We start from the raw sequence: 26,744 nt of genomic DNA, 5'->3' as shown, positions 1-26,744 counted from the left end.
AGTAAAAAATCCCATATTCTGAGAATATGGCAACCATGTTCTGGGTATGTTTCTATCAGAAGCAACACTACCATCTGGGCCATTTTTTGACAATACATGAGGAACGTTCCAGATAGAAATGCAATGACTAGAACTGATGTGATTCCTTATCAGAGACACATTTGCTCTACATGGTCTATGTGGTGTGGATTTCAAAAAGTAGATAGAGTTCTCTTTGAGATGCTCAGCTATCTAGAATTCTACCGATTCCCACCTTTCAATGAGAAACACATTTTAATTAGATCATATACTGTACCTGTATTGTAACTGGTGCCAAATAATGACATTAACATATATTGAAAATAATGTAAAAGTAGGGTGAGTCTTCTAGCGGGTCTCGAACCCAGACCACCAGAGCCTGGCATCCAGGTGGATTTGTGGATTTGCCTCTATCGGGGAGCCCCTTTTGGAGACGGTTTACCACGTTTCTTCGATACGCTCCAGCCGCGCCCCGTCCGTGCGAGACCCAGCCGACACGTCTGACCCAGTGGCCCTACATTGGTGTTCCGGTGCGGGGAGTGACACACCCAGGCAACGATGCATGTGGTGATGGTCAGCCCACTACGCACCGGCACCAGAGACACGTGTATTTCTCAAACCCTGTCTTTAATAAGTTGATGCCGTTCCTACTAAACCCTCCAGCTAGACAAGAGACCTCTCGAGCGGCGCCTCGGCACCAGTGGCTTCGGCCATGGGAAGTTCAGGGCCTCCCGCTGGGCGCACGGTGGATTCCTCCCCTGACGGGATAGAACCGGTCCCTGGCCGTTTTTCGGGCACCTGGTATTATTTTTGGGTAACCAGGCCCATATTTTAGAAATGCTATTTTATCTATATGGGGGGATCCAGGCCTCCAGGCCAGCTGTGGGAGCACCCCACTACGGGCCCAAGTCAATGGGGTCCGCCCCTTGTCATTTTAGGAGGATCTTCAAAAATCATCAAAAATCAGGTCCAAACTTCTCAGAAATCGCAATGTTCAACTTTCGCTCCAGAGACTATGTCCAGCCGTGCACCTGGTGATAGAACGGGTTACCAGGTTTTGATGGGGAAATGGTTTCAGGGGCCAGCCCTCACCCAGCAGCCAACCTCCACAGAGGCTGACTGCTCTGCCCCCCTTAAGGACAGTGGAACTACGGACCTCACTCCGGGCCTAAGAGTAGAGCTTACTGCCTGGAACTATGGACCACCAGGCGTCTTAGCCTCCGTCCCTGCCCGGGTCAACACCCCTCGCTCTGGGCATGACTTCCAGCCGGGGACACCTCCCCCTCCAGAACCTCGCACACCAGGCACACCAGGGCTCCCACACTTAAGCATCCTTCCTCGGAGACTAAAGCATATAGCCCCGCTGTTACGAACCGCGTGCACCTGGTCAACCAAAACGGCCTTCGTGCACCTGGTCACCCAAAATGGCCTTCATGCACCTGGTCACCTGAAACAGTCTTTGTGCACCTGGTCACCCAGCTGCTTTCCGCTCAGAGACGAAGTCCACACACTTGGATTACCAGGTGCTGGTGGAACTTTCAACCGGGGTCTCCACCTTCACTAGTCTGCTTGTGTTACACATTATTACTTGCCTGCCAGAGTTGTGATTTGTTGTGATATTCGCCTATTGATTTCTCCCTTCGGGCAGGCAAAATGGGAAAGCTGTTCGTGGCTGTGTTATCTAGTGGAAACCGGGGCAAGCGGCCAATGTAGAAATCGCTGCCATTCCATGGTTGCTAAAATTCTACACTTGTTCGCTCAATTTCCGTTTCTGTGAGAAAACAAGTACCGAATCGTGTAGGGCTCATCTTTCTACAACGAGTTTGTTAGTTGGAAAATTACGAGTGGTCTTCGACGCTGCATTTATTGTGATACTGTTTCCCTTTATGACAATGACTGGGCTGCTCCCCACAGGTCTAAATTATTAACCCTGTCTACTTTTTATCCTTCACTGTGTATGAGTTTATTCTGACCTCTAGATGGCATGATTTCTCATTTTATATTTGGGTTCTCATAGCAACCTAACTTTTTGAGACAAATCCATGTTTTAGTTGTAAAATATTGTATTCGTTTTTAGGTTGTTTTATACTGTAGTGACAGTAATTGGAATACAGCTGCATTACTGTGTTCCATTTCACTTTCTGTTTATTCATTTTAAAAAATAACATTGTTTGAAATGACCCAGGTGGTGCTAGTGGGTGGAGATTCAGAAGACTGCAAACAACCCACAATCAAAACAGGTTCTTAATTCTGTGGATGGTGGTGAATAACAGGACTCCTGAAAATGATTCTGCATTCTATACTCTCACTGGGTTTTAAAGCACTATTATAGTAAAAAGATGGCTTCACAGACAGATTGTAAGTTGACATTTTTTACATTTACATAAACAATAACAGCTGTTATATCCCTTTTCTGAAGTGTTATTATGGTTATTATAGTAGCTATTTAAGCTATTATTTGACCATGCTGGTCATTTATGAACATTTGAACATCTTGGCCATGTTCTGTTATAATCTCCACCCGGCACAGCCAGAAGAGGACTGGCCACCCCTCATATCCTGGTTCCTCTCTAGGTTTCTTCCTAAGTTCTGGCCTTTCTAGGGAGTTTTTCCTAGCCACCGTGCTTCTACACCTGCATTGCTTGCTGTTTGGGCTTTTAGGCTGGGTTTCTGTACAGCACTTTGAGATATCAGCTGATGTAAGAAGGGCTTTATAAACACATTTGATTGGATTTAGAAGTAGACCAACAAAGAGGGCAAAGTGCATCTTTTGCATATTGTTATCACAAAACCTTTTTTTTCCCCTACACCTGACTCACAGCTCTTTGTTATTAATTGTTGCAGCGATACTGAGAGTTGGTGGCAGTGGCGGCAGCATTGGAAGAATTTGCAATAAAGAGAACAATCGCAGAACCTGTTCTTCACAACCTTTCAACAAACCATTCATGTGCTTTACTACACAAGGTAAGATAGTCAAATGTTTGGAGAATATCATCCTTCTGTCGAAATTCCCCTCGAAGTGGGTTGTTACTTATTTTTTTGCTGCCAATGCATGCACTGCGTATCTCAGTGGAACAACGTGCATTCCTTCTCAGCACAGGGTGTAGTGCTGCCGCCAAGATTTGATATGCTTTAGATGCTTAGACAAGTTCTCACCCTGTCATTATGTGCTGTGTAGTTCCTGGCAAACAGCTCTTACCAGAAACGGGTAAGGAAGTTTCAGTTTTGATCAAACAGACAAATATATGCTCCACCTTTGTTAACACGGTTCACTTAAACCGATGTTTCAGTCATGAATGTCTCATCTGACGAAACAGGAACCCCAACACTGGTTTAAATGAACCTTTAATATATTGAGAAGGAGCTCCACTATGCAAAATATTCTTTTTTTATATTCGTTAGGATCTGGACAGCATTCCACAGTCCAACAATTATTTTCTGAAACAATCTTAAGAAGGTAAACAGGTTATAGGCAAGGCAAGAAACAGATGATCAACCGTGACATCTGTTCTCGACAGGAATGTAGTGTGATCAAACCAGTCTTTTCAATGCCAGCAGTCTGTAGAATGAAATGTTCTTTGAAATTCTTTTGGCTTCACTTTCACTCTCAAACCAGCAACAGTCATTGTAATGTCCATACTGTGTTCTATTCAACAGAGGAAGAAAAGCCTCAAGCATAAAGTACTTAAGTTGTTGGCACAAATGAAGGTAAGGTGAATGAAATACATAGTATGTCTACTGCGTAGACAAAGTAGACATGCCACAGCAGTATCACAATAATGTGGGGTAGACAGCAGCAGAATCCTTTCAGCACTCAATTCATTGTCCCTCTTTCCATAGGGAACGGACAAAGAGAAAGAAGATTTCACCTTTGATGAGTCTAAATGTATCATCAGAGAGCTTGCTGCTGAACTGAGCAAGGTAGTTCAGGTACGTCAGTCTGTATAGAGAAAAGAAGGTATGTGATCATATGTTCTCTTACATGGCCATGAGTCATAATCAGTTGGTCCTGTACCAGTCCTCACAGATCAGCAACACCTCCCTTCTGACCAGAGTGAATGAGGATGGATCTTGTCAAGAGGAGCGTCAAGACTTTATATTGCAGTGGGCTGAGGAACTGAAACACTCATCGCAGACAGAACAGGTAAATTACACATACACCATGGGACAGTTACCACGGACTCATATGAAGCTTAGTCCTAGACTACAAATAATGTGGGATGCTGATCCAGGACTAAGCTTATTCTCTGTCCTGGAACCGCCCCCATATGTTGGAGGTTCATCTGGCGCTGGTTCAAACACAACACTACAAGCAGTATAAGTACATGTCATGTGCATACAGTGTTGACAGCCAGTTGCTCTGGATGAAGTAACATACAGTGTTGACAGCCAGTTGCTCTGGATGAAGTAACATACAGTGTTGACAGCCAGTTGCTCTGGATGAAGTAACATAGTATTGACAGCCAGTTGCTCTGGATGAAGTAACATACAGTGTTGACAGCCAGTTGCTCTGGATGAAGTAACATACAGTGTTGACAGCCAGTTGCTCTGGATGAAGTAACATAGTGTTGACAGCCAGTTGCTCTGGATGAAGTAACATATAGTGTTGACAGCCAGTTGCTGTGGATGAAGTAACATACAGTGTTGACAGCCAGTTGCTCTGGATGAAGTAACATACAGTGTTGACAGCCAGTTGCTCTGGATGAAGTAGCATACAGTGTTGACAGCCAGTTGCTCTGGATGAAGTAACATAGTGTTGACAGCCAGTTGCTCTGGATGAAGTAACATGGTGTTGATAGCCAGTTGCTCTGGATGAAGTAACATAGTGTTGACAGCCAGTTGCTCTGGATGAAGAAACACAGTGTTGACAGCCAGTAGCTCTGGATGAAGTAATGTACAGTGTTGACAGCCAGTTGCTCTGGATGCTGTAACATACAGTGTTGACAGCCATTTGCTCTGGATGAAGCAACATAGTGTTGACAGCCAGTTGCTCTGGATGAAGTAACATACAGTGTTGACAGCCAGTTGCTCTGGATGAAGTAACATACAGTGTTGACAGACAGTTTCTCTGGATGCTGTAACATGGTGTTGACAGCCAGTTGCTCTGGATGAAGTAACATACAGTGTTGACAGCCAGTTGCTCTGGATGAAGTAACATACAGTGTTGACTACCAGTTGCTCTGGATGAAGTAACATACAGTGTTAGCAGCCAGTTGCTCTGGATGAAGTAACATACAGTGTTAGCAGCCAGTTGCTCTGGATGAAGTAACATACAGTGTTGACAGCCAGATGCTCTGGATGAAGTAACATAGTGTTGACTGCCAGTTGCTCTGGATGAAGTAACATACAGTGTTTTGGATGCTGTAACATACAGTGTTGACAGCTAGTTGCTCTGCATGAAGTAACATACAGTATTGACAGCCAGTTGCTCTGGATGAAGTAATATACAGTGTTGACAGCATGTTGCTCTAGATGAAATAACATACAGTGTTGACAGCCAGTTGCTCTGGATGAAGTAACGTACAGTCTTGACAGCCAGTTGTTCTGAATGACGTAACATGCAGTGTTGACAGCCAGTTGCTCTGGATGAAGTAACATACAGTGTTTTGGATGCTGTAACATACAGTGTTGACAGCTAGTTGCTCTGCATGAAGTAATATACAGTGTTGACAGCATGTTGCTCTAGATGAAATAACATACAGTCTTGACAGCCAGTTGCTCTGAATGACATAACATACAGTGTTGACAGCCAGTTGCTCTGAATGACATAACATACAGTGTGCTCAAGAAGTATTGGGACAGTGAAACATTTGTTATTGTTTTGGCTCTGTACTCCAGCACTTTGGATTTTAAATGATACAATGACTACCATGATTACATATGGTCCTGAATGAATAGTGAATAATGATCATTGAGAAAGTTACAGATGTACAAATATCATATTCCCAAGACATGCTAACCTCTCACCATTACAATAACAAGGTGGTTAGCATTTTGGGGGGACACAATACATGATTTACCATTAATTTAATTGGGCACAAAATAATCTGAAACACAACCAAAACAAACAGCAAATGCATCCAACAAGTGTGTAGAGTTACAAGCTTGATGTAATCATTGCGTGCTAGGAATATGGGACCAAATACTAAACTTTCGACTACTTTAATACACATATAAGTGAATTTGTCCCAATACTTTTGGTCTATGTACAAAAATATCTAAACGGTTCACCTGTTATGGATGAAATTACCCTCAAATTAAAGCTGACAGTCTGCACTTTAACCTCCCATAGTCATTATATAATTTAAAATCCAAAGTGCTGGAGTACAGAGCCAAAACAACAACAACATTGACACTGTCCCAATACTTTTGGAGCTCACTGTATGATTTACTGTTGAGAAATGCAAACAGAAGATTGTAACCACATGTTTTGCTGTTTACCAGACACCAGCAGGGGAAATCACAAGACACAGGAGGAGTGACGACCCTCCAGATCAACAGAAACCAGACAAGGAACAGAAACTGAGGGAAGCCACGAAAGCCCTTTCTGAGTGGGCCTGGAGACTCAAGGATATGGAACAGGTGAGAGGAAGACCTTAAAACTAAAACTAAAATAAAAACCCACAAAAATAATCTGTAACATTACAATGATACATAACACAAGGAGATTATCCTACGATATCACCCTGTGTCTCTGCGTCTCTGCAGGACTCCGTGTGTCTAGGTGAAGATGTGTGTTCAGTACTGCAGGATCTGGAAAGACAGTGGAAGAGGGGGAAGCTTCCCAACATGCTCCCTGTCATGGACTTCCTCATCTGGAGCATACTACAGGAACAGCAGGAGGTCAGCCATAAACAGACACTTATTGAATGTCTCTTTAAGTGACATTCGGCTGAGCGGTAATATAACATAGCTGTTGTTTTCACAGGGTTCCATTGTAAAGCATTGGCTCAGAAATAGACAAAGGTCCAGAAGCAGAGGTGAGTGTTCTGCTACGAAAATAAATAGTTGCACACTCATATATATATATATATATATATATATACACAGTGGGGCAAAAAAGTATTTAGTCAGCCACCAATTGTGCAAGTTCTCCCACTTAAAAAGATGAGAGAGGCATGTCATTTTCATCATAGGTACACTTCAACTATGACAGACAAAATGAGAAAAAAAAAATCACATTGTAGGATTTTTAATGAATTTATTTGCAAATTATGGTGGAAAATAAGTATTTAAATTAGTATATATATATAACTTCCAGTAATTTATTGGGTAAAACGCAAACGCTTCTGTATCGCTGTGCCACCTTCAGGGTGTTTTACCCAATAAATTACTGGGAGTTTATATATAGAGAGCGTGTGACTCTCTTTATTTATTTTTTATAGCTTACAGTTTATTCGCTGTTAGTCAGCACCTCTACACAAAATAATATTCTCTTGGTGGGCTCCAGCTCATGCTTTTTATTAGGTTATTAAATAAGTCAACACAGATTGTATTAATCAGTTCATTTATCTAATATGTTTTGGTTTTCTTAATGTTTTTCCCTTAGTGACTCTGAATCGCGTTCCTGACTCAAGTACGTCAAATCCCACTGTTCACGTCTGCTTAAAACAACAACAAAAAATGTAAATGTTTTGTAGTTCTTTGTTGCTAACGTGATCCTAAATGTTGCCTGTTTCATTGCAGTTTGGAACTTGATTTTGAAAGCATCAGGTTGGTATGGTTTATTGCCAATGCAAATATTATTCAAATGAGATAAAACCGAAAGACTTGTTTCATTGTTCTGGTATGATTAACAGCTTCATTATTTCAATATCTTTTCAGTTGAGATCACTCTGGATGAAAAAACAGCCAACCCAAATCTCTTACTGTCCGCTGACAGGAAAAGAGTGAAAATGGCCACCATCATTGAGGATGTTTTTGATCCCCGGGATGGATACAGCCCTAGATCCCACACGTATGATGGCTGGTGTTGTGTCCTTGCAAAGGAGGGCTTTACATCTGGGAGACATTACTGGGAGGTGAGAGTCTGGGGCAAGGCAGAGTGGAGGATAGGTGTGGTTAGAGAGTCAGCACCGAGGAATGGCTTTGCAAATCTGAACACAAAAGCTGGTTACTGGAACTTGCGTCTGCAGCTTGGGGAGCTCATGGCTCTAAGTGCACCAGTCATTAAACTGAACCAGTCTCCACCCTCTAGGTTAGGGGTGTTTCTAGACATAGAGGAGGGACAGGTATCCTTCTATGATGCAGAGGAACGATGCCACATTTACACTTTTAATGTCAATTTTGATAACTTTGGAAAGATTTACCCTGTGTTTGGAACAATTGAGACAGACAGAGAGCTGGTTATTCTGTAGGGAAAATAACTTGATGCAAGCTGTCCAGCTTACTTTATGGACATCTCAATGTATAGTTGCTGCCTGTCTCAACTGACAATTCCCTGAGATTACAAAAGGTGTTCCTCAAGAGTCCATTTTAGGGCCGTATTATTCACACTGTATGTAAGCAATCGGGGGAGAACAGCCTTGGTCAGAGAGGTGACCAAGACACAATGGTCACTCTGACAGAGCTCCAGAGTTCCTCTGTGGAGATGGAAGAATCTTCCAGAAGAACAACCTTCTCTGCAGCACTCCACCAATCAGGCCTTTATGGTAGAGTGGCCAGACAGAAGCCATTCCTCAGTAAAAGGCACATGACGGCCCGCTTGGAGATTGCCAAAAGGCACCTAAAGGAATAAGACGATGAGAAACAAGATTCTCTGGTCTGATGAAAACAAGATTGAACTCTTTGGCCTGAATGCCAAGCGTCACGCCTGGAGGAAACCTGGCACCATTCCTACAGTGAAGCATGGTGGTGGTAGCATCATGCTGTGGAGATGTTTAAAAAATGTATACATATATATATTTCACCTTTATTTAACCAGGTAAGCTAGTTGAGAACAAGTTCTCATTTACAACGGTGACCTAGCCAGGATAAAGCAAAGCAGTGCCACAGAAACAACAACACAGAGTTACACATGGAATAAACAAGCGTACAGTCAATAACACAATAGGACAAAAATAAAGTCTATATAAAGTGTGTGCAAATGGCATGAGGTGGTAAGGCAATAAATAGGCCATAGTAGCAAAGTAATTACAATTTAGCAGATTAACACTGGAGTGATAGATGAGCAGATGATGGTGTGTAAGTAGTGATACTGGTGTGAAAAAGCGCAGCAAAGTAAATAAAAAACAATATGGGGATGAGGTAGGTAGATTGGGTGTGCTATTTACAGATGGACTATGTACAGCTGCAGCGATCGGTTAGCTGCTCAGATAGCTGATGTTTAAAGTTAGTAAGTCTCCAGCTTCAACGATTTTTGCAATTCGTTCCAGTCACTGGCAGCAGAGAACTGGAAGGAAAGGCAGCCAAAGGAGGTGTTGGCTTTGGGAATGACCTGCTGGAGTGCATGCTATGTTGTTATCGTGACCAGTGAGCTGAGATGAGGTGGAGCTTTACCTAGCATAGACTTATAGATGACCTGGAGCCAGTGGGTCTGGCGACGAATATGTAGCGAGGGCCAGCCGACTAGAGCATACAGATTGCAGTAGTGGGTGGTATAAGGCGCTTTGGTAACAAAACGGATGGCACTGTGATAAACTGCATCTAGTTTGCTGAGTAGAGTATTGGAAGCTATTTTGTAGATGACATCGCGGAAGTCGAGGATCGGTAGGATAGTCAGTGTTACTAGGATAAGTTTGGCGGCGTGAGTGAAGGAGGCTTTGTTGCAAAATAGAAAGCCAATTCTAGATTTGATTTTGGATTGGAGATGTTTGATATGAGTCTGGAAGGAGAGTTTACATTCTAACCAGACACCTAAGTTTTTGTAGTTGTCCACATATTCTAAGTCAGAAGCATCCAGAGTAGTGATGCTAGTCGGGCGGGCAGGTTCGGGCAGCGAACGGTTGAAAATCATGCATTTGGTTTTACTAGCATTTAAGAGCAGCTGGGGTGTTGTATGGCATTGAAGCTCGTTTGGAGGTTAGTTAACACAGTGTCCAAAGAAGGGCCAGATGGATACAGAATGGTGTCGTCTGCGTAGAGGTGGATCAGGGAATCACCCGCAGCAAGAGCGACATTGTTGATATATACAGAGAAAAGAGTCGGCCCTAGAATTGAACCCTGTGGTACCCCCATAGAGAGACTAGAAGAATAATCTAGAAGAAAAAGAAACGCACACCTATTTAGGCGAGGTGCTGGCTAGCGGAGTAGAAAACGTGAAAATAAAAGAGAGCCCGCACACTCTAGGAGCTCAGATGCAAAATTTAACTACCAACGTTTCGACAGCCAAGCTGTCTTCATCAGGGTATATACCAGAGTACCAAGGCAGTTTTATATCTTTATGTTTGAAGCCTGAAATGTGGCGAAAGGTCGCAAAGTTCAAGGGGGCCGAATACTTTCGCAAGGCACTGTAGGTCTGTAACAGTTTGGGAGTGTCACCCCCCCTTTGAAGAGGGGGATGACTGCGACTTTCCAATATTTAGGGATCTCGGACGAAACGAAAGAGAGGTTGAACAGACTGGTAATAGGGGTTGCAACAATGGCGGGGGATCATTTTAGAAAGAGAGGTTCCAGATTGTCTAGCCCAGCTGATTTGTACGGGTCCAGGTTTTCCAGCTCTTTTAGAACATCTGCGATTTGGGTGAAGGAGAAGCTGGAGAGGCTCGGGCAAGTAGCTGCAAGGGGTGTGGAGCTGTTGGTCGGGGTTGGGGTAGCCAGGAGGAAAGCATGGCCAGCCGTAGAGAAATGCTTATTGATATTTTCAATTATCATGGATTTATCGGTGGTGACCGTATCGCCTAGCCTCAGTGCAGTGGGCAGCTGGGAGTAGGTGCTCTTGTTCTCCATGGACTTTACATTGTCCCAAAACTTTTTGGAGTTAGAGCTACAGGATGCAAATTTATGTTTGAAAAAGCTAGCCTTTGCACTGTGTGTATTGGTTCCTGACTTCCCTGAACAGTTGCGTATCGCGGGTACTATTCGATGCTATTGCAGTCCGCCACAGGATGTTTTTGTGCTGGTCAAGGGCAGTCAGGTCTGGAGTGAACCAAGGGCTATATCTGTTCTTAGATCTACATTTTTTTTAAAGGGGCATGCTTATTTAAGATGGTGAGGAAATTACTTTTAAAGAACGACCAGGCAATCTGGGCATACCTGGGCCAGGTCAATTAGGAAGGCCTGCTCGCAGAAGTGTTTAAGGGAGCGTTTGACAGTGATGAGGGGTGGTCGTTTGACCGTGGACCCACAGCGGATGCAGGCAATGAGGCAGTGATCGCTGAGATTCTGAATGAAAACAGGTGTATTTGGAGGGAAAGTTGGTCAGGATAATGTCTATGAGGGTGCCCATGTTTACTGATTTAGGGTTGTACCTGGTGGTTTCCTTGAAAATTTGTGTGAGATTGAGGGCATCTAGCTTAGATTGCAGGACTGCTGGGGTGTTAAGCATATCCCAGTTTAGGTCACCTAACAGAACGAACTCTCAAGATAGATGGGGGGCAAGCAGTTCACATATGGTGTCCAGGGCAGAGCTGGGAGCTGAGGGGGGTCTATAACAGGCGGCAACAGTGAGAGACTTATTTCTGGAGAGATTCATTTTTTAAATTAGAAGCTCGAACTGTTTGGGCATAGACTTGGAAAGTATGACAGAACTTTGCAAGCTATCTCTGCAGTAGATTGCAACTCCTCCCCCTTTGGCAGTTCTATCTTGATGGAAAAGGTTGCAGTTGGGTATGGAAATCTCCACATTTTTGGTGGCCGTCCTAAGCCAGGATTCAGACACGGCAAGGACATCAGGGTTGGCGGAGTGTGCTAAAGCAGTGAGTAAAACAAACTTAGGGAGGAGGCTACTGACGTTAACATGCATGAAACCAAGGCTTTTGTGATTACAGAAGTCAACAAATGAGAGTGCCTGGGGACACGCAGGGCCTGGGATAGCCTCCACATCACCCGAGGAACAGAGGAGGAGTAGGATGAGGGTACGGCTAAAGGCTAGAAAAACTGGTTGTCTAGTGCGTTGGGGACAGAGAATAAAAGGAGCAGATGTCTGGGCGTGATAGAATTGATTCAGGGCATAATGTGCAGACGGGTATGGTGGGGTGCGGGTACAGTGGAGGTAAGCCCAGGCACTGAGTGATGATAAGAGAGGTTGCATCTCTGGACACGCTGGTTATACTGGGTGAGGTCACCGTATGAATTTCAGAGGCAGGGACTGGGAGACTAGCCAGGATTGAGGGAAAGATGAACGGAACAAAGTACATAGAAATCCTTGATAAAAACCTGTTTCAGGGTGGCCACTTTGAAGAATCTCAAATATAAAATGTATTTTGATTTGTTTAAGCCTTTTTTGGTTACTACATAATTCCATATGTGTTATTTCATAGATTTGATGTCTTCACTATTATTCTACAATGTAGAAAATAGTAAAAATAAAGAAAACCCTTAAATTAGTAGGTGTGTCCAAACCTTTGACTGGTACTGTATGTAAATATGATATTTCAGTTTTTTATTTTTAATACATTTGCAAAAATGTCTTAATGTCTTAACCTGTTTTTGCTTTGTCATTTTGGGGTATTGTGTGTAGATTGATGAGGAAAAAAACAGTTAATCAATTTTAGAATAAGGCTGTAACGTAACAAAATGTGGAAAAAGTCAAGGGGTCAGAATACTTTCTGAAAGCACTGTATATGAACGCTGCTGCCTCTTCAAATCTATGATGATTCTACAAGTGATGTGCTTTATTTGAATGGTTTTCTTTTATAATATGTACACATATTAATGAAGTATGGAATCAATGTATATTAAAAAAAACGTATTTCTTGACACATACATTTGTTTGCTGATTTACTCATATAGAATAAAGAAGGCGATGGATGAGCTTAATGGTGAAATCATTGACAAAAACATATTTTTTTTCTGTAGCTACAATGTTTAATATGTAACTACTCTTTGCCTAGAGAAAGAGTGACCATAAGTACAGACATCTCAAGGTAGAGTAAGGCCCTTTGTACACCATCGAAGAGTAACAGTTTGTTTACTATTTATGCTATTGCTTGAGTCCACATGATTGTTCACCTCAAGGAGCTGTTAGTACGCAATATCTAGAAATCTTTTTGAGACAATAGTAGCTGTTAATGCAGCATAGAAACAACAGTGTATAGCCTACACTGTTGATTTTTTACAATTTTATTTCACCTTTATTTAACCAGGTAGGCTAGTTGAGAACAAGTTCTCGTTTGCACCTGCGACCTGGCCAAGATAAAGCAAAGCATTTCGACACATACAACAACACAGAGTTACACATGGAATAAACAAACAAACAGTCAATAATACAGTAGAAAAAGTATATATACAGTATGTGCAAATGAGGTAAGATAAGGGAGTTAAGGCCATAAATAGGCCATGGTGGCGAAGTAATTACAATATAGCAATTAAACACTGGAATGGTAGATGTGCAGAATATATATATATATGTGTGTATATATATATATATATATATATATATATATGAATGAGCAAGTAGAGATACTGGGGTGCAAAGGAGCAAGATACATAAATAAATACAGTATGGGGATGAGGTAGATACTTCTACATAATTTAGAAAACCACATAGCATTTCCTGTTTTTGCATGCAGCAGTGTTTTACATTTTAGGACACTGTGGTTTCTACATTGAACTGCCTGCAGAGCTAAACATGTAAAACCTCCAACACCATTGTTCTGAATAAGAATTTTGTTAGTGTATGTAACTCACTACAGTGTAGACCCTTTTGACAGCACCGCAGTCAAACAACAGCAATGTAGAAGGAGTCAAAGACACTGCCTTTTGACAACATTGGAAAGAAGCCAAACAGGATGAATGCTGCTTATAGCATGGGTGGCAGGAAGCCTAGCGGCTAAGCGCATTGGTCCCTGGTCAGAATCCCTGAGCCGTTCTGTCGGTGAGCAAGGCAGTTAACCCCCAACAACAACTGCTCCCTAGGCGCCGATAATGTGGATGTTGATTAAGGCAGCTCCCTGCACCTCTCAGGGTTAAATGCGGAAGACACGTTTTGGTTAAATGCATTCAGTTGTGCAACTCGGTATCTCCTTCCCCTTTCGCCATAAAACAATAACTGAAAGCCAGGGACTCTGTTCTGCTTCTTTCCTGCAACCAAGGCAATTTCAGATAATAATATAATTCATAATGATGAGATCTGACAACAGCCCAGGTCTGGTTTGAAAGCTTCCCCCACCTAGACATTCTTTGAAAGGTATACAACAGGTCTGAAGTTGTGTGATAACAATGGCAGCAATGAGAATAGCCTCATTGTTGAGATTTTCTCCGATCATGGCAGCCAAGCAGAAACATCTTACAAGTTCACTGGAGTTGATTATACGATGCAAATGTTACCAGCAAAGCTGTTTTGAAACATCTTCGGCACTCACTGCCATTCTCTTGATTATTATTATTATTTATTTTTTACTGCAGAATGAAAAATAGGTCAGGGATTGCTTTCGGCATGTGTAGTGGCCAGAGGATGGCACTATAAATCCCAGTCTGTGAGAGGTATATCAATTTCTATCTGGAATTTCTGTGTTAGGTGAAATGTGTCCATGTGAAGGTGAAAAGCTTCAAGTTCCTCTGCGTACACATCATCAACAATCTGAAATGGTCCACCCACACAGACAGTGTGTTGAAGTAGGCGCAACAACGTCTCTTCAACCTCAGGAGGCTGAAGAAATTTGTCTTGGCCTCTAAGGCCCTGACAAACTTTCGCATATGCACAATTGAGAGCATCCTGTCGGGCTGTATCACTGGCTGGTACAGCAACTGCACTGCCTGCAACCACAGAGCTCTCCAGAGAGTGGTGCGGTCTGCCCAACGTATCACCAGGGGAACACTGCCTGCCCTCCAGGACACCTACAGCACCCGATGTCACTGGAAGGCCAAAAAGATCATCAAGGACATCAACCACCCGAGCCACTGCCTGTTCACCCTGCTACCATCTAGAAGGCAGGTGCATCAAAGCTGGGACAGAGAGACTGAAAAACAGCTTCTATCTCAAGGCCATCAGACTTAAATAGTCATCACTAGCAGGTACCACCCGGTTACTCAACTCTGCACCTTAGAGGCTGCTGTCATATATACATAGTCATGGATTCACTGGCCACTTTAATAATGGAACACTAGCCACTTAAATAATGTCTACATACCACTTTACTCATTTCATATGTATATACTGTATTCCATTCTACTGAAATGTAGTCAACGCCACTCCGACATTGCTCATCCTGATATTTATATATTTCTTAACTCCATTCTTTTACTTTAGATTTGTGTGTATTGTTGTGAATTGTCAGATATTACTGCACTGTAGGAGCTAGGAACACAAGCATTTCGCTACACCCGCAATAACATTGCTAGATATATGTATGTGACCAATAACATTTGATTTGACGTGCCAAACTGAGGAGAGAGACCATCTATCTGTATGACGATGTCAAAGCCATTTGACCACAGGAGCCTCACTGTATGAGTGATAAAAAAATAATATTTAAAAAACAATGCATATGACAAATACATTTTTCCTAAAATCCACTCCACTAATCAACAAGGCATTTTCTTTCTTTTCACACCTCCTCGTGTATTTCATCTACAGCCTTCCTCATCCACCACCACGTCCTTGTAGTGGCATAGGACTACATTGTCGTTGTTGTTGTAGTAGAGCATGGAGACAGGTGATAGGCGGATGGGTACTCAGCAGGGCTGGGGTGTGCCGCAGGGGTCCAGGGAGTGTACCAGTGTCTGCAGGATGGCATGGTTGGTGCCGTTCTGGCTCTCTCGCTCAGTGGGAATGGGCACTCTATGTGGCAGTAGTCCTACCAGCCCACGTCCTTGAAGTCGATGTAGAGGTGGCAAATCAAATCAAATTGTATTTGTCACATGCACCAAATGAAGTGAAATGCTTATTTATAAGCTCTTAACCAACAACGCAGTTTTAAGAAAATACCAACAACAAAAAAGTAAGAGATAAGAATAACAAATCATTAAAAGAGCAGCAGTAAACAACAATAGCAGGGCTATATTTTTTATTTCACCTTTATTTAACCAGGTAGGCCAGTTCTCATTTCCAACTGTGGCCAGGATAAAGCAAAGCAGTACGACAAAAACAACAATGCAGAGTTACACATGGGATAAACAAACGTACAGTCAATAAAACAATATAAATATCTATGTGCAGTGTGTGCAAATGTGGTAAGATTAGGGAGGTAAGGCAATAAATAGGCCATAGAGGTGAAATAATTACAATTTAGGATTAACACTGGAGTGTGCAGATGATGATGTGCAAGTAGAGATACTGAGGTGCAAAAGAGCAAAAAAATTAATAATAATAATATAGGGATGAGGTATTTGGGTGTGCTATTTACAGATGGGCTGTGTACAGGTACAGTGATTGGTAAGCTGCTCTGACAGCCGATGCTTAAAGTTAGAGAGGGAGATAAGTCTTCAGCTTTAGTAATTTTTGCAATTCGTTCCAGTCATCGGCAGCAGAGAACAGGAAGGAAAGGCGGCCAAAGGAGGTGTTGGCTTTGGGGATGACCAGTGAAATATACCTGCTGGAGTGTGTGGATGTTGCTATGGTGACCAGTGAGCTGAGATAAGGCGGGGCTTTACCTAGCAAAGACTTATAGATGACCTGGAGCCAGTGGGTTTGGCGACGAATTTGTAACGAGGGCCAGCCAACGAGAGCATACAGGTTGCAGTGGTGGGTAGTATATGGGGCTTTGGTGACAAAATGGATGTGATAGACTACATCCAATTTGCTGAGTAGAGTGTTGGAGGCTATTTTGTAAATGATATTGCCGAAGTCAAGAATCAGTAGGATAGTCAGTTTTACGAGTGTATGTTTGGCAGCATGAGCGAAGGAGGCTTTGTTGCGAAATAGGAAGCAGATTCTAGATTTAATTCTGGATTGGAGATGCTTAATGTGAGTCTGGAAGGAGAGTTTACAGTCTAACCAGACACCTATGTATTTGTAGTTGTCCACATATTCTAAGTCAGAACCGTCCAGAGTAGTGATGCTAGTCGGGCGGCAGGTGCGGGCAGCAATCGGTTGAAGAGCATGCATTTAGTTTTACTTGCGTTTAGGAGCAGTTGGAGGCCACGGAAGGAGTGTTCTATGGCATTGAAGCTCGTTTGGAGGTTTATTAACACAGTGTCCAAAGAAGGGCCAAAGAAGTATACCGAATGGTGTTGTCTGCGTAGAGGTGGATCAGAGAATCACCAGCAGCAAGAGCGACATCATTGATATATACAGAGAAACGAGTCAAGGAGTACCGGTACAGAGTCAATGTGCAAGGGCACTGGTGTCGAGGTAATTGAGGTAATATGTACATGTAGGTAGAGTTATTAAAGTGACTATGCATAGATAATAACAGAGAGTAGCAGCAGCGTAGAAGAGGGGGGGGGGGGGGGGGCAATGCAAATAGTCTGGGAGCCATTTGATTAGCTGTTCAGGAGTTGATAGACGACTCTCCACTTCCGCCGAGAGCAGCACTAGAGCGGGTTCAGGGATATGGGCCACCAAATGAAGTCTGGAACTCTGGGAAGGTTACTGTTGGCCCGATCGGGAGAGTGTTTCTCAGGTGGTGGGCCATGATGGTGTCCCTGACCAGGGTGTGGGCGGGTTGAGGCTGTAGCTCCAGCCCGTAGATCCTCCCTGGTTTAATTAACACATTGAATAACAGATTCAATACATGGAACAACAGATAGTTTTTGTTCCATGTTCTATCTAAAGGAAGTTTGTTCTGAAGTGTCTGTCCTATATCGGAGACATTTAAGAAAGATCAGGAAACATTTGATATATATATATTTTTTTTAACATGTATTTAACCCATTATTTTTGGCACTAAACTGTCTCCATATAGACTTCCATAGAAAGTGTTTAATTGGTACTGGGGGACCTTCAGACGAGTCTCACCTTTCTACAGAGGGGTCCTATTAGTGTGTAGTCCAAACTGTTCGGACACTACAGACAGAAGTTGGCAGATCGGCTCTTCCGACTTCGTGTTGTGAGAGTCTCATCGTTCCATAGAGTGGTCATAATAGTTTGTAGGCTAAACTGTTCGTATGCTACAGACGAATGTGTGAGAATACCGCTCTAGCTCTCTCACCTTTCACTGCAGATGCAGAAGCTCGACATGCGGTGGATTGAGATGCATCCAATGCAAAAACACTGATTGTGTTGTTATGCTAATTCGATTCACACGGGGCCTTCGAAATTGACTGTAGGGGGTTTTAAGACAGTTCTCAGCCAAGGCTGTGAGGTCCAGCGAGAGGGATCTGGGCTCTGGTTCTAGCTGCACCGACTGGGACTGGGGCAGCACCAGCCTGCGGTTGGCCTCGTGGCTCGCTCCCCTCAGGGTCGCACGCAGCTCCTTGTACAGGGATACACTGAGAGCCTGTGGGCCCAGGAGGAACCTTGGTGTGCAGAACACATCCCACTGGAACTTGATTTCAAGCTGCGCCAGAGAGAGCTGCTCCAAGGGCTGTAGAAAAGACCCGTTGAAGAATAGATGTTTCTCCACACAGCCGTGGCCCTCAAACTCAAGCTTGACACCAGTCTGAGAACAGAAAAAAGAAGACATATTAGGTTCACACTTTAGTAGGGCCCAGGTTTCAATTTACAATTGGATTTGCAATGTCACAGTCAATACAAGCCTTTATCTGTAATAAAGAAAGCCAATGCTCTCTGACTTTGTCCCCCTAGTTTATTTTTCATTGGTATATTTCACCCCCAAAACAATAGGAGTGAATTAACTCAGAAGCAACTGTTTTCAAAGACCAAAGGATATCTCTTGAATATCAAACTTGTTTAAAATTGATTGTGTATGTATGCCTATGTGGGTCAATAATGACTTGACCTCAAATTGTTATTCTGATCATTTTTTTAACCAGACATTCCTCTTTCTTCCAATGATCTTAAATGGAAAGGAGCACTTCAAACAACAACAAAGAGGACACCCAGACACCTTTTTAGGTGAACAGCTGAGGGATGGCACTGGAGAAATGTAACCACTCAAATTCATAGACAGACCTATGGATGCAATGACTGACCCTCCGTAAAATATTGTTTGTACCATGTTTTAAGCTAAACAATGTTTGCTTACAATTACATTGTTTACAGTGGAGTAGGATACAACAACCCACTGGGCACAGATGTCAATTCAATGTCTATTCCACTTGGGTTCAACATAGCTTCAATGAAATGGCGTGGAAACAAAGTTGATTGACCAGTGGGAAGCTTCTTCTGGGGTTCTGATGGTGTAAGACAGTAGAACTAAGCTCATGAGGCATTTAGTCTAAGTTATATTCCTCAATAATCAATTGCGTGTCTTTCTGTTGCGTGATTTCAGTCTTGGAGGTGCGTTTCCTGACCTATTCTACGTTTGGTTAATGATATTTGTCCCACATGAGACGCAAAAACCTATTTCACTTCCTCAAAATCGCCAGAATGAATGTAAAATAACTCAAGAATTTTGCAATTAATGTCGACATTTTTGCCAATAATGTTTTAATTGCTCAATTTGACATTTAACTACGGTGTTTGGTGCAGTATTTCTCAAGTTTAAAAATGTGCAACGTGTTGTCATATGTAAACAAAGTCAGAGCTGCTGGGCAGGTCTGTCTTACTGTCTATGCTATTGGATAGAGGGAAATCACCGCAACTGTTCACCCCATGTTAGTGGGCAAATGGACATGGTCAAATCAAAACCCAACCTCCATTTACCCATTGTGACGCAGTGATGTTCCAAACTCCGTTTTAGACAAGGCTGACTTCATGACCAAAATGATCCTGTTTACAGTTTGTAGTCAATTTTGACACTCGGAATAACTGTTTCTGACTCAAATCGATGCCACATAGGCCATTTTCGATGGGATTTGTTGCTTTTGAAAGGCAGTCGCTCATTAAATGTCCACAAATGTCGCAATCGCAGATTGCCTCTTTAAAGTCTACTCGTCAGTTTTGTAATTGGCTGTGACATTCGCTAATTCATTTATCCCGCTGGACCAGAAAAATGCGAAAACCGTTTGACTTTGTGGCTGTGTTATTTAATAGAAACCGGGGAAAGCAGCCAATGTAGAAACCGCTGTAATTTTCCTGGTTGCTAAAATTCTACACTGTTCGCTCAATTTCTGTTTAAGTGAGAAAACAAGCAATGAATAGTGTAGGATATAATTTTACCATCTGTGAAATATATATTCAATAACAAAAATATTTTTTACAGCTGTTTGAAGCTGGAAGACCAAAACAGAAAGTAAAAGCCTCAAGTGGGAGTCTCTGCCATGTTACTGAAATGGTATTCTGGGAGGGAGAATTGAATGTAGCCTAGTGCTGTTGGAATTCACCTAGCTTCCACATAGGGGAGAAATTGTGTAGCACCTTTAACTTCCCAATTTCATAAAACGTTTGACCACTAGATGGCAGTCACTGGCCTTTTAAAAAATGTAGGCTATGCTGTCTTCTGGTCTGCATGTTTCCTTAATTTGTATCCTGGATTTAGAACATGCAAACATCACAAGACCCGAAAGTGCTCAAGACATTGTGCCATGTACCATGTCCAAGGGTAGAGTACTATACACAACCAGCCCCTATGGCTAAAGGGGAAACGGATACCATTAAATGAGCAACCAGCAGTTGCTACAATAAACATTGTAAACATGATCAATTATTTTTTTTACTTATAAATTGATATTTACCCATTCATTATTTTAAAATGTAATTTACGACTCATGAGTTTAATTCGACTGTCGTACCCCATCAGAACCCAAAATATAAGCTTGTAAATTATTTTTTAAAATGTCAAACCGCCTCAAAACATGGTTTAAACTAAAATGTTGATACCATAGATGGTCAATCCTTGTATCCATAGCTTGGTCTACGATTTGAGATAACATTTCTCCAGCCTCACCCCTCATCTTTTTACAGAACCGGGGTGGGGAGGCCACTTCGTTTCTACTGCGGATTGCCACTAACTGTACATTGAGGGAGAATGCAATACAACAGAAGGCCCTCTAGGTGTCATGAGGAACAAAGCAAGTCAACAGAAAAACCACTTGGCTATTATCAAAATAGATTTTATTCTAGACGTTTCAAAGATCTGAGTGATATTACAACAGTCAAATGCGTAGGTTGCAGAGAGAGTCTCAGCAACCATATGAGAGAGAGAACATAAGGGTGAGGGCAAAGACAACATGGAACAAAAAAAAAATCTGCAAACAGGTATTTACATGGTCCAGGGTGTTATGACACGTCCTTGTTAATGTTGAGATTTATTGTTTTTGTTCATTTTTGCGTACATAGCTACAAATAAATCTGAATTATAAAAGTTTCCAAAGAGTACAAAACCTTCAAGGGCTTTTTAGACATAGCAAAGATAGAATTAGTACTTTAGGTAGGAACAAAAAAAAATAGCAAACACTTGAATGCAGTGTAAAAAGCTTCTCTTTTTAAAAACAAAAGGGTTATAAAATACCATTCCACTGTCATAGACTTCATAATAAATCGTGTCATCATGGTACAATCCACTCACTGTTGATTATATTAAAGAAAACGTCAAAATACTCTTAGCTTCTGTACAAAATTTGTTTGTAAAACAAGTTACATTCTGAGAAAGAAAATCGCAAAGGAGGCCTTTGAAAAGACAACAAAAAACAACATTGGTGTTTTAAAGCGACAGGATGATAGCTAGGGTTAAGATATGGGATTTTGGAATGCCATGAAGTTGGCCTGGATCCAATAAGTCAACTGTTTAGACACTACTATTTCCCCTTCCTTTTTAACGGAACTACTGCACACGTTCAGCTGAGAGTGAAATAAAACCACGAGCATTAATCCGTGTGGATGTGCCAACCAGGGTTGGGAATCAACTCTAAATTAAATTTATGGGATGAACTGAAATTCCAATTCAAGAATGGAAAAAAAGTGGCATTAATTTTGAATGAGGAATTTTTTTCAATTCTTGAATTGAAAGTTCCCTTACAGAATGAATCAAAATAGAATTGACTACAACCCTGGTTTAAACATCTCCCTGTTACACATTATTCTGAAGTGCAGGAAAAAAAAAACATATAAACCCAGTCTTAGGGCTGCTCTTCTCTTTTATAGCTATGACCGTTTAATGGTATTTTATAAAGAACCATTTCTCATGGTAAAAGACCCACATGATGTATAGTACCGCCACATTTTCCAAGCATGTCTTCAAGAGTTAGATTTTTTTTTTTTTTAAACCACCTTTGCACTTGAGTGGCATATAAAAAGAAATCGCCTGTGATGTCACAGATATATTATATGTAGTTACATGAAGTCATATATGTCCCAAAGTCCGCTCCTCATCTCAACTAATCTCCCTGCAAAAAAAAAAAACAAAAGGGAAAAAAAAGGCTTAAAAAAAAATGAACAAAACCTGCACCTTCTGAAACACTACAAAACAAAAACGCTGTCTATCCATGCATAGGCCTCAACACAGCCTGTGTTGGTGCTGTGCACAAAATCACTTTTAAAACCACGACCAAAGAGCAGACACAGCATTGTGTCCTAAAACAGAACACTTAAAGCAATGGTTCACTCCAAAAATCTAACTTTGTCAGATGTTTATAGAACTCAAAAAGTAGTCTTGGAACGTAGACTAATCTCGTGTAAAGGCGTCCGCATGCTTCCCAGCCGAAACAGTTCGGAAGAGTTTGTGCATATATTATGATGATATTTTGTGATGTTTTTGTTCGTTTTGGACATCGGTAAGGGTTTTTCCAGACACACAATATTTTCTTGAGAAAAGCCGAGGTTGGTAGCTGAAGTCTACACCTGTTCGTCAGTGATTGGTCAACATCCTGAAGAACAGGATTCTTCAGTGAAGTCTGTTGACATTCAACGAGACAACTCATTTTCATGTACATTTTTTAATTGAGAAATACTGCACCAAACATCTTAGTCGCACAATTTTCTATCTAAGATCTCCTCTGCAAAAATGTAAAAATTGATAGATTTGGGGTGGCAGGTAACCTAGTGGTTAGTGTTGGACTAGTAACCGGAAGGTTGCCAGATCGAATCCCCAAACTGACATGGTAAAAATCTGTTGTTCTGCTCCTAAACAAGGCAGTTAACCCACTGTTCCTAGGCCGTCATTGAAAATAAGAATTAACTGACTGACTTGCCTGGTTAAACAAAGGTAAAAAAAATTATAATAATAACTCAGGATTTAGATTAATTCAGATTATTTTGAGAAAGTGTATACTGGCTACGGTGTCTCAAAATGGACAAACAGTACTATTGCCGCTTGTTTCAATTTTTTTAAGTGAAGGTCTTTTACGGAAGTATACGAGCACACTTGTTCAGTTCGCCTACCCGACTTTGGCTAGCCACCAGGCAAACTGAAGCATGCGGACGCCTTTAGACCTCTTTCGGGCCCGAAAACTACCGTCAACCACCTAAACATGACCTGAAGACATCAACATAAACATCACTAGATCCCAGAAATCAACAGTCAATGACAATCATAACATTTTGTTCAACATGACAAATTGCAATAAGGTTGCCCAGCCTTAACATTTCAAATGTGATGAGTTGGTTGTCGATTGAAGGAAGCATGGTTGAAACTGACTGCAGACATTTGAAAGGGCCGGGCGTAATACTTATGTAGGTGCTATGAAGGTCCTCTGTACAGTACACGCCCACTCTATGCAAGTGTTACTGCTGAAATCAAGACAGCTACAGTATGTCCAGATTAATTACCAAGCAAGACCGGTCAACAAAACAAAGCAAAAAATAAACTTAAGTGATGGCTTAGTCTGATTATCATTTAGCATTTGTTAGCTCAGCACGCGATGGACAGTGGAGGTACAACATATCGTGAATAGCACAGCTCAGATGTTAATGGTAACATCCTCTATCAACCAATCAGGATACATGGAGAGTGTTCAATAGGGAGAAATCGTTCTGAAACGTGGAAGTTCTAATTGAACGTGTCCAAAGTGAAACACGTGTTTTTCCATTGCAAAACTTGTTGCTACTTAGTGTCCTACTGAACACAACCCGCCTGTAGGACATTGTGGCTTTGAATGTGGGTTGTCCTGTCATTCATGAGCTACCCAAAGCACTGCCATCCCTATATTCTGGCTAAAAGCTCCCCGAGAGGCACAAATCGAGGATCAGCTTACCATCCCCCAATCCTAGCCATAGCCATTACGGGAGAAAACGCCAAACTGACCTTAGATCAGTGTCTGCAACTTCCCCTAACCAATCCATTACACTCAAATCTAACATCACATGTAGTTAGAATGTAAGAGGATGGGGCTTTCTAGTAGCTGCAGTGATGATCTTTAGTCCAAGAGTTTATTATAATTCTCAGATTTCTACTAAGCTAACAGTTTTGCACACCTGAAGCCATTTAAAGGTAATAAGAAGTACAAGTATGCATATGGCACCTTTAATCCCCTCTAACTGCTCTCCCAAAAATGTTTAATAAAAGGATTTTGGCAAACTGAAAAAAAAAACTTTGAATTTAATTGTTTGAAGCTTTGAATTGAAAACAAATTAACCTATTTCAACTTTATAAATATATATTTGTTGTTCAATGTATTTGTGAACCACAAAAACATGCATGGACAGTGCCAAAATGAATGATTTCTCCCAATATCAGTTTGAAACCCAAATTTAAGAAAATAAATCCTACTGACCTTACCTCTCTCGACATGTAACACAAACCTACAGCAAAACAAAATGGCCACAGGACAACAAAAAATGTGGACATGTACAATATGCACACACCAACAACGTGGGGGGAAAAAAGCTTAACATTTCTCATTTCTGGTATAAAGGATAAAAAATAAATAAATAAAACAACAAATTGCAGATATTTTGGTATGTATGCAATGGGTCCTCTTCTCTTCAATATGATTTTTGTCTCGGTGACCATAATATAGTCCTTTTTCTCTCCTGTGGGTCTGAGTCGGACTTGAGGGAAGTCCAGATCCCCTTTGCTGGGGGTTAGTTTGACCTCTTCTCTGGAGGGGTAGTCTGTGTTTATGGGGGTGTTGGGGTGCTCTGTTTGGCTGTGATGGTAATGGTGGTGGTGGTGGTTGTGAGGATGGGCCATGGCTTCTGATGGGACTACAGCAGTGTAGACGACAGGCTGGGAAAGTCATTTTGGCTATGTACACATTCGTAGTCGGTCCATGGCTCCCCAAACGAGCGTCATTTCCTCAGGTCTAGTACACAAACCTGGAACGGAGAGGGAGAGGTTAAAGGTCAAATGTAATGAGCAGGGCAAGGTTGTTGTTTTTTTCTGACCATGTGACCAGAGAAACCCCTGGCCTTAACAATAAGAAACACACATCCATTATTAGTCTAAGTAGTGCTGTTTCCACTGCTGAAAAACACTTCCTTTCATTATTCAATTTTAGAACTCAGCTGTGCCAATGTGTAAAACCTCTCAAGTCCAGTCAGAACGATAGCTATCGACTTCCTAACCGTCCCCGTCAATAGACACTGCATTATGCAAGGAGATAATTGGTGGTGGGTCTCACTGCACTAGGACAATCCCTTACAGATTATCCGTAGATGCTCAAGCCTATTGACAAACTATCCGTTTGATTAATTACTCCACAGCTGCAACTATTGACATAAAAATAAACATTGTTTACTGCTCTAGCTGTAATACCGACACTTGATGAATAAAACAGATACTGAAAACTGGATAGGTAGTTCGATTCCTGGTGGTCCCGGGAATCTAACCCACCATCTTGGCATTGCTAGTGCCATGCTCTACCAACCGAGGACCTACATCTAGAGATCATTTGCCACGATTAAAAAAATATATAATAATAATAAATATATTTTTAAATGAAACAGTTGGACAATGGATGAAGACACTAAACTCTTTGAATGTCTTAAATCCATAATGTATTTAATGAATTATAGCACATAAAACATTTTCCTTCTTTAACCTGTCTCCTCCCCTCCATCTACACTGATTGAAGTGGATTTAACAGGTGACATCAATAAGGGATCATACCATTCACCTGGTCAGTCTATGTCATGGAAAGAGAATGTATACTCAAGTCTATTTTCAAATGGTATCAGGTATTTATTTTATATTGTGTGTCACATTTTTTCCACGTGGCCGTTCAGTCACGGCAACTAGGCTTCTCCAAGCTCTGATGTTGCGGATGGTCATTAGCAGCCTAACAAACTTGCTTACTGCCTGGTACTCAGCGCTCCGTTTTCCCTTGAGAGGTGCGTCGGAGCATGGCAGCCAAGAGAAGGGAATTACAATTAGCCTATCATATTCAGGCCAAGGGCACAATGGCCACAAGAGGCATAGATTTTTTTTTAAGGGCCACACAAGGGGGATTCCGCCGGGAAATTCAAGGCCTGGTGAGAATATTATCAAGTGCTTGTCAAATTGTGAATGGGATACTGATGGTGTGCAGATTCCGACTTTTTTCAAATCATCATTAGTCTCATCATGCAGCCTTAGAATGTCTTAAACATCAAAACATATAGCCCAACCTTTGTATCACAATTAAAGTTAAGCATATACCATTTCTTCGTTAACCGCTCGACACAGAATAGTCGCATGTGCACACTTCCTCTGGAATCATTGAGAAAATATTGTTTCTATTTTATTAAGCTATGTTCAATTGTATTC

General features: G+C 41.8%; 2 protein-coding genes and 1 pseudogene across 5 annotated transcripts in view; 1 reads left to right on the top strand and 2 right to left on the bottom strand.

Annotated features, from left to right (window-relative positions):
- The first annotated feature begins 2,247 nt into the window (after positions 1-2,247).
- On the top strand, positions 2,248-12,688 carry LOC139387444 (E3 ubiquitin-protein ligase TRIM39-like). 2 transcript variants are annotated; one of them, XM_071133625.1, is made up of 11 exons: positions 2,248-2,376; positions 2,863-2,982; positions 3,676-3,726; positions 3,859-3,948; positions 4,037-4,162; positions 6,463-6,600; positions 6,727-6,861; positions 6,947-6,998; positions 7,568-7,594; positions 7,705-7,731; positions 7,843-12,688. In XM_071133625.1, the coding sequence occupies exons 3-11, from the start codon at positions 3,721-3,723 to the stop codon at positions 8,373-8,375; spliced, it is 1,134 nt and encodes a 377-aa protein (XP_070989726.1). In that variant the 5' UTR covers positions 2,248-2,376; positions 2,863-2,982; positions 3,676-3,720; the 3' UTR covers positions 8,376-12,688. The 2 variants fall into 2 exon arrangements, with proteins under 2 accessions (XP_070989726.1, XP_070989727.1); XM_071133626.1 differs by lacking the exons at positions 2,248-2,376; positions 2,863-2,982 and having other exon boundaries at positions 3,662-3,726.
- Positions 12,689-15,648: 2,960 nt separating this feature from the next.
- On the bottom strand, positions 15,649-25,190 carry LOC139387559 (protein DVR-1-like; annotated as a pseudogene).
- LOC139386817 (F-box-like/WD repeat-containing protein TBL1XR1) overlaps positions 21,159-26,744 on the bottom strand; it is a 36,033-nt gene continuing 30,447 nt past the window's right edge. For all 3 annotated transcript variants that reach the window (XM_071132632.1, XM_071132634.1, XM_071132635.1), the window contains exon 15: positions 21,159-25,315. In XM_071132632.1, coding sequence (XP_070988733.1) covers positions 25,289-25,315 — 27 coding nt within the window. In that variant the 3' untranslated portion in view covers positions 21,159-25,288. The remainder of the gene's footprint in view (positions 25,316-26,744) is intronic.

The sequence above is a fragment of the Oncorhynchus clarkii genome, chromosome 28 (assembly GCF_045791955.1).
Source record: "Oncorhynchus clarkii lewisi isolate Uvic-CL-2024 chromosome 28, UVic_Ocla_1.0, whole genome shotgun sequence".
In the NCBI taxonomy this organism is placed as follows: Eukaryota; Metazoa; Chordata; class Actinopteri; order Salmoniformes; family Salmonidae; genus Oncorhynchus; species Oncorhynchus clarkii.
The sequence above is the reverse complement of the archived record's forward strand: the minus strand, read 5'-3'. Positions and strand labels throughout refer to the sequence as shown.